The following is a 12,007-nucleotide window of genomic DNA, read 5'->3' as shown; positions in this document are numbered from 1 at the left end:
ATCACAAATCCTGAAATGTTCACGAAACACCTTGGTTATTTTGTAATGTATTAATTAATAATTGGTAATTTAGCTGATTTTTATTATTAATTAATGATTGATATTTAATTAAAGCATCAATAAACCATCATTAAATTAATTTGTACCGATTTTCATTGACATATCCCATTCTGATCACCAAATATATTTATAAGTACTTACGAGTGAATGCAGACTTTTTCTCCTGTGTGCTGGTAGTTTTCCCCTCCTTTTGTACATCCTGGAGATCTTTGTAGATCTTTTAGGTGAATGACTCACTATCTGTTCTATCACAAACACCTTCAATAAGAGATTTCTTAATACCAAAATTAAACAAAGTCCTTTGTCTCTTATTCATATTAGAATTTAAATCTGTATTCCTATAACTTTTAAAAAATCACAGCGCTACAGTTTCGAAACTTTCACCCTATAATACGAACTTGCGAAGAAAGTATTCAGTATTACTAGATTTGAGAACCGGATACAGACTACCTTTATCTTCAATTTAGTGGAAACTTTTCTTTATACTTCCTGATTGGTCACTAACATTTGCAACACAGATGTTATTTTTTTCAGTTTTGAGAACAGAGGATACGCCGCCCATTGTTATAATCCGCTTGCAAGCAATTTTTATGACCAATCATAAACAGCGGTATTCCCTTCCCCAAATGTTGAAAGGTTTCGATGTTTGAAAATTAACGATACACAAATATTATTGAGTATTATGGGTCTGAGCTTTTCGACAAATTCCAGGAATTTATCGCGGAACACCTGTTCACCCTCTGCGGAACACAGTTTGAGAAACCCCGATCTATAGAATGGCAGAAGAGATGCCAAAGTTTCTGCTAAACACAATTACTTACAATGTGTTCCTTTACCCACAAGAATATCAGTCAACCTCAACCAACAATCTTTCCACATATAATGTAGTTCATCTTCAAGCACTTCAAGATCAGGAGCAAGTGTCCTCTTGTCAATAATAATACTACTCTCGGTACAAGAGTTGTGTTATGTGGAATAACCTTCAAAATTCACATGTTTTTGATAGCTAGACCCTTTCTCTGATCCAAACACTTTCTCCTGATAAATGAAGGCCTTTATCCTTATTCCAGTGAAAGAAAATGTCTATTATCCAATTTCTTGGGTCTATTCTGTTTGAAAGTAGTTACTAAAAATTAAGCATATCACAGGTGGCTTGACAGTAAAATTCCATAAATTCAACCAATAACAGAAGCTCACAAAAAACAATTACCAAACAAGAAGTTTACAATATTGAAGTTGCACAAACAAAAAAACATCCAAATGTAAAAAACTTATCACTTGTACAAGTTTAAGCTATTTATGGGTTGGTGATTGCACAACATACTTCTCCCAGCTAAGTCAACTCCATCTTCTGTATGGCCTGTTTCCACAAATTGGGCTGTGAAGAAGCTTCCTTGTCAGCTAGGACTTCTAAGCAGTAAATGATTTTCATCGCCCAGTTAAACACAACTACCTTGCTTAATGAAGGTGTAAAGTGACCACTGCCATGTTTCATCTCTAGAATACATTTTTTCTGGTTTGTCTCCTACATGCAGTAGAAGGGGGAGGAAGAAGCTCACACCCCCTCCCAGTTTGCACTCTCCATATCATAATTATTTAACTAGAGAACCAACAACTCTGCCATTTGAGGATACAGCAGTAAAAGTTTCCAGAGGGTGGCCATCAGACTAAACTTATTGGTAATGCTTTGGGAGGCTTCCTGATCAGTTCGCAAATAATCCTGCTGCTGTTTACTCTGCCAGGTTGTGGAGTCCATCACTGCTGCACACACCTTCACATATTTTTCTAAATGCTCTACTCACTAGCATGAAAGAACAAATTACAGAGCCAAAGTAGTTAAAAATAAAAAATAAAATAACAAAATTCCATTAAAAAAAAAATTCCTGACTGACTTTCCCAACATCTGGGGACAATTCTAACATCGATGAATTGCACTGCCATTTACAGATGTCCAAACCTGAGATGCTATTCATTACTGAAATCAACTGGCATCTCCTGCAACTATATTTCACCTTAACTCCAACATCATGCATGATACATTTCACAAGGATGAGATGTGCATTTGTCAATCTGGTAACCCTGCCAAAGGTTACCAAACCTGGAATCTCCCTTATGTGATCTATTTTTTGGCTAAAGATTTCCTTATCGGTATTGCTCAATCTGATGACTTTACATACTTGGCTACTGATCTCTGAAAGTTATCACATATAACGAGATAATCCTCCTTGTAAATTTAGACATCCATCATAATCCATGATAAATAGTAGTTATATTGCAATAGATGAGGGTTATATGGTAGATTATCATGCTGGATTTGAGATTGACTGTGACAGATATCAGCAGGATATATATGGAGGAGCGATATTCCAGAAAAGGAAAGTCACTAGCAGTATGCTCCAAGGATGTCCTGAAGCCACTGTTGTTTAATTTGTATGTAAATGACACTGGAAAGGGCTTAAAGGGGTGATATACTGTTGTTTGCAGATGATGCAAAGTTTTCTAGTCTTTAGAATGTGAAATATGAGGACAGACTGAGAGGATGCAAATTACAGAGCCCAGTGGATACAGATTTACAGACAAGGCTTGAAGAGAAGCTAAACAGTCTATTGTCAGTAATAATGTAACAATATTATTCTCCAAATCACCAGAATTCTAAATAATAATCGTCATTCTCCAATCATGCCCTGGGCCAGTTCTCCCTCCAAATACACCAGTGATGTTAGCTCTCCTCTTGGCAAGGAGAACCATAACTTTATCCATGCTTCCTTCTCTACATATTCTTCTACCAACTGATCTCAGCTTTGTATCCTATGGCGCAATAAAGGTGCCAAGTGGGATGACATCCAGGTTATTTGCAACTTGTTTCCATGGTCTGCTTATTGTTGCTTCTACTCTTCTGATCTAATAGACAAAATTATTCTTATTGGGATGAGTGCCTGTATTTTCCACACCATTCAAAAGTTGACACTTATCAAAGCCCTGGTTCTCCAACAACTGTACTACAAGCAGTTCAAACCAAACCAAAAATTCAGAATACCTCCAGTGGCTCATGCCAGTCACTCTTAACCCTGCAGAGGTCGCAGCTGAAAAAATTGTGGCATAGGTCATGTGTATCTGAGAGATACATTCATTACTAGTATGTGCTAAAATGCGATAAAACTTAAAAAAAAAAAAAACACTTCAAATATAATACGATGGTTTATTTATTTTCAGTTACAATCTAGAAATTATTGAACAAAGAAACAAAGAAAAAAAACAACTAAACCAATCCTATACTGAGATTGGAGTTCATGGTATCTCTCAGATACAATTTACTATCAAATGTCACTTTCACAATCGACTATAATTCTCATCATTGGACTCGAGTAACAAAATCGCTGAATCTCTTCAACATCTGATGGATTACCAATGGATATATTTTTCCAGCCATTTTATCAGTAAATAAATAAAAAAAACTAAACCAATACTATATTGACATCGAAGGTCGCAGTATCTCTCAGATACAATTTACTATGAAATATCACACACCTTTACATCATCATGATTATCAAGGATTTAGGCCTAGCATGGCCTGTTCTGGCCTTAGAAGTCATCATTGAATCTTTTAAGAGGACGTCCTGGTTTTCTTTTTCCTAATGGTTTGTACTTTAAGGCTTGCTTTATTATATTATTAAATTGTTTTATTGTTTTATTAAAGTAACCTTTATTATGGTGCATGCATCCATTATAGCTGCAGAATAAGAAATAAAGATAAAATCTAAGAAAAACTGGAGCTAATCATTGAAAAAATACCAAAGGATATAATTATCCTATTAGAAATTAATGCAAAAACTGGAAAAGATACATAAAAAATTACATTTTATTTCTCCATTAATTTGTTTCTTCATGAAGAAACAAATTGGAGTTGTAATATTCCAACCCTTAGAAGAGAAGCCCTGACTCTAGTCGTCTCCATGGCAGAATATTGTTCGTCAGTTTGGAGTCGAAGTCACCATATGACTCTTGTGCAGACTATGCATCATCTCACATGCTCCTTCCCTAGAGGCCTCAGGAAGTTGCATTTACATTTAGATAGTGCCATCGATTGGTTAACTGAACTGTCAATTTGTATAGTTTGGCTCATTAATTTCTTGTATTTGAGCCAAATGCTAAATAAATAGAATCAAAATAAATAGATGAGAATCCTAGACTGGACTGAAAAATAGTACATGCAGCCCAACAAATCACTAGAAGAATCATGACAACTCTTTTTTTCCTAAAATATTTGCTTTGGCAATCTCAACCAAATATGCTCAAAACTTACACTCTAAAACTTGGATATTTTGGGTCCTGATCACCAGGGAAGCTTCCTACTGGTTATCTAACTCTCGATATATGCCACAGACAAGCGAGTTCTCCAGCTAATAAATCACTCTTCGCACAATTCCACCTTTTACTTTAAATTTACACAAAGAGATAGACAAGTTATACAAAATCCTACTCACCCAAACCCTGTTTTTTTTTAATAAGATGATATTGGATGGCATTGCATGTCTTTAAGTTAAAAAAAAAATAGATTTTGTTTAGAAAGTTATTTTTTATTAAATAAAAAAATATTTTATTTTGTCTAGTCGAACTACTTGCCAACTGGCAAAATCTACTTACCTTGGGTGAGCAGGCAAGCATATTCGTCAAGTCCTGTGTACACATATATATGTATACACATATACATTGAGTGAAAAATACATTTCTTGCACTAGCACCTGTCAGTATTTAGTAGCAATATAAAAAATAATTTTTTCCTTGTTTTGTTATAAAAAAAAAATAACTTGATAACAAACACTCAACTTCCCTGCACAAATTGCATTCATGGAATTGTGCAGGGAATTAAACACTGAGATAGTTATTCAATTTTGTGATTTTTTTTTTTTTTAAATCCTGCATGAGCATATAATTTTTATTTTTAAATGTATAAGATTTATTTATTATTATTTATATGGGCATATTATTTCAAAATTACATAACTGAGCACATATATCATGACAGCACTGCACTTCATTAAAAGCCTCGATACCTGTGTCAGTATTAATGATACTTTATAGCTGTAAAGTCAGATTCAAATAATATCTAAGATACACATCGTTAAGAGCATTTCAAATGAATCAGACAGTCTCATATCAAGCAGAAAACATGATAAATATGGACATAATATTCAATAGGCACAAGACTCACTGACATGCTGCTAAATCAAGGTTTCAAAAGGAAAACTCTTGACTGGTCATGGATCTTGAAGCCTGGCATGGACAGTGAAGGGATTTGTTAAATGATTCTTAGTTAAGACTAAAGATGAAATTTTAAATCCTAAAAGAAAGTGAAAATGCTTGTTGCGATATGAAACACAAATAGAATGTTTATCTTACAGATGAACATTCCATTCGTTGATTTAACAATCGTATAAGAAAATGGAAACTACATTTATACCTTTATCTTGGTCACTACATTACTGATTTAGCATTTACTGTGAAATGTTATTTATTCCTTTTACAAGATGAGTGATGTTCTCATGTATTTATAAGGATCTACTACCACTGATTTGCAAAGAAAGTTATAATCTTTAGTACTGCCTAATCCAGAGTTGGATTTGAAAATAGAGGCCAACAGGGCAAAATATAAAGTTGGTTCCTGCTACAGACCAGGAGATGTGAAGGATGATGTGAACAGTATGCATCAGCAAATAAGCTCAATGAGTGGAGGGCAAGTAATTATTATAGGAAACCATGAGAACATATAGACTGGAAAGAGGAAAGGACACATGAAAGGAAAGAAATGGAATCTAAGCAGTTATTAAGAAACAACTGCCTGAGGCAGCATGTAAAGGAATGTACTAGGGGTTTGAGAGTGCTAGATCTAGTAGTAATGGCAACAGAGGATTTGCCTGTAACCAAAATGACCGCATTGCTGCTAATCATGTGGCCTTGACCTGGGAGAGGGATAAATGTGTGGCATTTTCAGTTGGGGAGAATATATATGTGGAATTGCAAGGCTCGTAATTGTGAAAACTCAGGAGATTGCTTACATCAATGATTAAGAATGAAAAACTGCAAGGGTTGGATGTTGATAGTGCATGGGAGTGGTCAAGGGATGTTTGAAAAGTAACAGCAGATTGCATGTCTAGAGTTGGGAGGATAAATCAAGTAGGAGTTACATGGATGAATAGTAGAAAGCCTTGTTAAGTAGAAACAAAAAAATTGTGGAAGAAATTCAAAGAGAAAGATGACCAGTAGGCACATGAGAATTACAAAGCATAGGCCAAGAAGGCTGACCATTATGGTAAGAGGTAAAATCTAGAGTATAGGAGAAAATCAGTGGTGCAAGCCAAAGGTAATCCCAAAGAGTTCTTCCAGTATATGGCAAGTAAAACAAAGAATCATTTTGATGAATGCTGATGGCAGTGACATAACTGAAACTAGACGAAATAGTTGACTTACTAAGTGAACACTTTGAAAGGTTATGTCATCCAGGTTGAGATACTGCAGAAATAAGAAAAGCAAGGACTTATATGAAAATACAGATAGATGAACTGGAAGTGCAACGGATACTACAAAACCCTGATGTGAATACAGCTATAGGATTAGATACCACCTCAAGTATTATGAGAAGATGCTGAGGTGTATTGCTCAAGTCCCAGCTCTGGGTTGGTCCCAAGAGGATTAAGAGGAGAAAATAGTTCCAATTGCATAAAAGAGGCACAAGACAGGGGTAGCAAATTATCAACTATGCAGCATATCAGGAGTGGTCAAGGTATTGGAGAAGTTTGTTAAGGGAAAAATCCAGGAATGAGACACGATATGGAGAGCAAACATAGTTTTGTGAGGGTAGTTCATGCTTCAGTAACTTATTCACATAGTAACAGCTGCCATCTCTGTATAAGGCCATGCAAATCTAGATTAAAGTGCACTATTGCTTAGAGAGAAAAACAAGGAGTAATTCATAAAAGACTTGAATTAAGTTTGACTCTTGCAGATTTGAGACAAGGATTATTTTACACAGGAAAATGAAAGGAAATTGATTTTTTAGGTTAAAAACCCAAACTTTTAAATTGATAAGGAGATAAAACAAATTTTTGGTTTTCTTGAACTTGAAGCTTTTCTTTTGTATCAGCTGTATTTCAAAGACTTATTAGTATTAAGGTAAATTATACTTAAATATATTTTAATCTAACAGAGGGATATTAAATTAATATTAATGTAATGTTAGATTATTAAGCATCGTCTTGCATTTTGATCAGAGAATTATATGAATTTTGTATAAAGGCCTTTAATGTTATTGCTGCACTGTTCTATTATTATATACATCATCAATGAAATAAAACTGTCATGGTTTGCACAACAGTGAACCATGAGTCAAAGTGACCACAGTAACAGAACATATTTGATACCAATGAATCTATGCTTGCATATGATTCTAATGAAGACCATGGCCATGTTTAATTTTTCTAAAACTTTACCATATTTTACGATAAGCATTAAGGTTTAGAATAAGCTTATTTTCTATTCGCAAGATTTACTGATAAGGAGGGAGAAAATTTCAAAGAAATGTGACAAAAATAATGCTAATCTTAGGATAAAAGGAATTTACTCAAAAGAGCCTTCGAAAAAAGAAAACAGTGGACTAGTCAAGTTGATGAATTTAATTTTTTGCTCAAACCATCACACAAATGCATACATAAACTTAAAAACCATCTTCTCTTCTTTCATACCCTCTACCACTACTTTATGGAAAATCTAATGTTCTCACAACTTCTAAATGTTCAAGGAAAACATCAATAGACTTCTCAGCCAGGGATACTAATGTGCTACAAGTATGTTTAATGCAGAGTTAATATATAAAAAATAAAATTCAACAGTTGTAATCAAAGAGAAGGAGTTGCCTATACATTTTGGACAGTTTTATTATTTTTTTTTTTTTAAGGATAAAGTACTTGTATAGCTAAACACTTGATTTGCAGACTCAACTCCAGGAAATGAAACAATGCGTTATGAAGAATCGCATTCCCAAAATTCTGAGATATTTTTGTTATCGCTAAGAAAACACATACATTACTAATGTGTACATTACAGATGGCAGAGTTGAAATTTACAGGTTCCAAATATTACTTCTACCACTCAAAAATTTATTCACTGCTAATAAAATTAGCCAAGCCTGGTTGGCCGAGTGATTAGCGTATCTGCTCTCCAGCCAAAAGGCTGCAGGTTCAAATCCAAGATCCCTAGCCTCATCAGTTTCTTCTAACATAATCCCACCAATATAATATAATACAACATTGGATAATCTATCACGCCAAAGCTAATATTACTGACACTGAACTAACATTCATTTTCCCATGCTCACAATTCAAGCCTATTCAAATCATTCTGCAAGTACTACATATCAGCAGCATTCCTGATTATTATACCTATCTTTGCATCATCGGCAAATAAATGTATGTCGCTTGTCAAATCCTTCCCAATATCATTAATGTACAGATTGAATAACAGTGGACCAAGCACTGATCCTTGTGGTACACCACTGGTTACCTTAAATCTTGCACTCACATCCCCTATATATCACTTTTGATATCTGTCAGCCATCCTCTTATCCACACAAATATTCTATAATCCAAACCCATATTCTCCAATTTATTCAAGTCTACCATGCTGTATTCTGTCAAAAGTCTTAACAAAATCCAAAAATATCATGGTATATATCCATTCTCCTTGTCTAGCTCAATGGTAACATTGTTATAGAATGTGAGCAAGTTGCTAAAACATGACCTTCCCTGGTAAACCCATGATGCTCATTGCAAAGTAGAGGTTCACTATCAATCCATTTCTGAATGTCAGCCCTAACCAATTTTTCAAAAATCTTCACCACCACTCCTGAGATACTAATTGGTCGATAGTCGGATACATCAGTCTTTGCACTACCCTTGTGAAATGGAATTATCATACAATCTTTCCATTCCTGTGGAATCTTCCCTGTTCTTACTCATATTAAACAGCCTGGTCAAAGGAATAGCCAGTTCAGCTGAACACTCTTTTAGCACACATGCTGATATCCAATCGGTCCCTACTGCTGAATAAGAATTCAAAAATAGTTTGTGCAACAGCTCTAATACCTCGTCCTCATACACCTGAGTTTCTTCATCCAGTGAAGAGGTAGCAGTGAGCTCAATGTCGAGTACACTAGGTTGACAGCTTTTAACAAAATGGGCATACATTAGTCAAACAACCTCTTCTGCATCTGTAATCCTCAGGCAATCTGCATTTAGAAGAGTTATTCTTTCATATTCATTCTTTCTTTTACTTGCAGCATGTTGACAGAATTCTTGTAGGTTGTCACAACTGTTCTACAATACAGCAGTTGACTATTCTAGCATGCTGTTTATAATTTTCATAACGGACATGATCCTTATGCACACAGGATTCTTTCCATATCACTCTTTTCTTACAAATCTCTTGCTTAGTATGATTACACATCCATTTGACTCCAAACCTATTTATTCATCGAGCTCTCGGGACACATTCTGATATCACATCATTTAAGTATTATTTAAATGATTCCCATGCACTGTCAATATTCTTCCCATCCAGCAACCAATCCCATTCTATATATGTAAATACTAATGGTATAACATAAAAAAACTGGGATGCAAGCTCAATATAAAGCTCCAATTAATATACATATGGGCCAATTAATCTTTTATATGGGCTTTTTCAATGAAAGGGTTTGTCAGCCAATCTCATATTGGAATAGCAGGTTTTTCCCTCCTAGAAACTCTGATTTTGCATCCTGCATATAGGCAAACTGGCTATGAGAACACATACAAAATACTGACCCAAAAAAAAAGACACTACTGGTGGTGGATGGTAGATGTCATTGTATGTTGATGGTAGTAGTGTAGGTGGAGGATTAATTAGGGAGAAAGTGTGTAGTGAAGTAGCGTGCCCTCACACGATGAGCCACTGGAATCATGAGAGGGCACGTTATTCTACTATATCACTAATGCATTACTGATACTTTGTAAAGATACATATGATAGATTTTAGGAGCAGGCCATGCCGTTCTCCATCCACCTATCCCACTTCTTATTAACACTGGAAACTTGAAAAATCCTTGCTAGTTTGCAAGATACCAGGCTAACATCTGACCACACATGGAGTACTATGTACACATCTTCAGTTGGGAGATGAGAATATCTGGAAAAACAAGGAAATAGCAGAGAAGATTGATAAATATTTATAATTGTTTAATCCATTTCACCAACATGGCAGAGAGCAGCTTATTCTTAAATCTTAAATGATCATACAGGAAAAGAAGAAGCCATCCTTTCAAGTTATACCTTGGGAATAATGAAGCAAATTTTTTTTTTTTTTTAGAGAACGGGAAAAGTGTATAGTCTGCCAACAGCTTAGAGAACAATGGCTGGAAAACAATGAATCTCCTTTCAAATCATTGCCTGTCATTCATGTATAAATTAAACAGTACTGGTGGCCTTACAATATATCACTAGCCACCTGAATTTCCTGGTCTTGGCACCTCCATATACTATTTGGTATATGTTCATCAGCTACTCTTGTATTCATATCACTATTTTCACATCCATTCGCATTTGTTCCAATTTAAATGTGTAAAAGTACCCCTGTGGTATTCCGATGAATGCCTTTGCAAAATCCAGCATCATCAAAAGTCAATTTATTACCAAAGCAAATCTGACATTTAACAAAGCCATTCTATCATCCAGCTAACACACACACAATATAACGTTCTTATGAAAACTATATTTGATGAAATATCACTCAGTTTAAATTCATGCTTTGTTTTCTTAAAATAGTTTTTTATGCAATCCAAAATTCGATATTTCATACATAAAAAAGTATCAGAAATCCGTGGAGAGGATAATTAATTACAATATAAACGTATAAATATATGACCTCGATGAGTCTAAGGACTCCTTGGAGTTGCCCGTAGTAATAATAATGACTACTTTAAAGGATGGACTTCATTTTGACGAACATTACTTAATAGGAAACAATTGGAGACCGGAGTAGTAATCAATTAGATTTTAAATAAATTAATAATTGCCATACAATCACAACAGTATCATTATGGTAGATGACACAAGAAATGCTGCACGAAAACACGCTAATCAACCACATACAATCGCTTCTGTAAACGATATACATATGGATATGTAAATACTTTAAGTTTGAGTTTGAAATTATTTCATTAACTCATAAACATACCAGGGCCATCGTTTATGTTGTATTATATAACAGACTTAAAGTTAACAATAAAGGCTTACAATCACCAAACATACGAACTTCCTGAAAACTGATCAACTCCGACGGTATAGAGAAGGAAAATATAAAACAGACATGGCCGCCAAGTCTGTTTCACATTCATTCCGAACATTCAACTTTTTTTCCAAACAAATACTACACAAAATAGTAATAAAACTTACGTTTTTACTCCTAATTTTATTTACTTTCTCCCACAAGTATTCCGTTTTGAATTTTTGAATAACAGATCAAACCTAAATTGATTCAAACGAATCCGTTCTAATCACCGACCAACCTAGAGAACAATTTTGCATATACTGCGTCATCGATGACGAAACTTTAAATAACCAATATTTGACTTGAATGACGATTGGTGGACAATGTGAAGAAATTACATGCAAATAATTTTAAAAAAAAGAAGAGTGAATGCAGTGAATAAAATAAGCACGACAATGATCCGTAATTCATCATTCCACTTAAATTTACAAATAGCATGATTTGAAAACATAAAAGTTTAAAAATGGGAAAGGCAAATTATAATCCACTGAGTATTTCTGGAGTGGCTTTAACACCAACACCAGAAAATATGAATTGTTAACAATTGTTAAATATGAATTCAGAATGATATAGACAGAACATTACTGAAC

At 34.5% G+C, this 12,007-nt stretch overlaps 1 protein-coding gene across 2 annotated transcripts in view; it reads right to left on the bottom strand.

Moving 5' to 3' along the window:
• LOC150098581 (dual specificity protein kinase CLK2-like) overlaps positions 1–11,672 on the bottom strand; it is a 152,591-nt gene extending 140,919 nt beyond the window's left edge. The window contains exon 1 of one of the 2 annotated variants that reach the window (XM_090405819.1): positions 11,543–11,672. Coding sequence is in view for 1 of the 2 variants with exons in the window: in XM_090405818.1 (XP_090261944.1) it covers positions 11,325–11,333 (9 nt within the window). In the remaining variant the exon portion in view is untranslated. Of the gene's footprint in view, positions 1–11,324; positions 11,402–11,542 lie in introns of those variants that run through there. The other variant, XM_090405818.1, reaches the window with a different exon arrangement.
• Positions 11,673–12,007: the final 335 nt, after the last annotated feature.

The sequence above is a fragment of the Typopeltis vanoorti genome, chromosome 15 (assembly GCF_054136105.1).
Source record: "Typopeltis vanoorti isolate ZY-2024b chromosome 15, IOZ_Tvanoo_1.0, whole genome shotgun sequence".
In the NCBI taxonomy this organism is placed as follows: Eukaryota; Metazoa; Arthropoda; class Arachnida; order Uropygi; family Thelyphonidae; genus Typopeltis; species Typopeltis vanoorti.
This window is presented reverse-complemented; position numbering and strand designations above follow the sequence as displayed.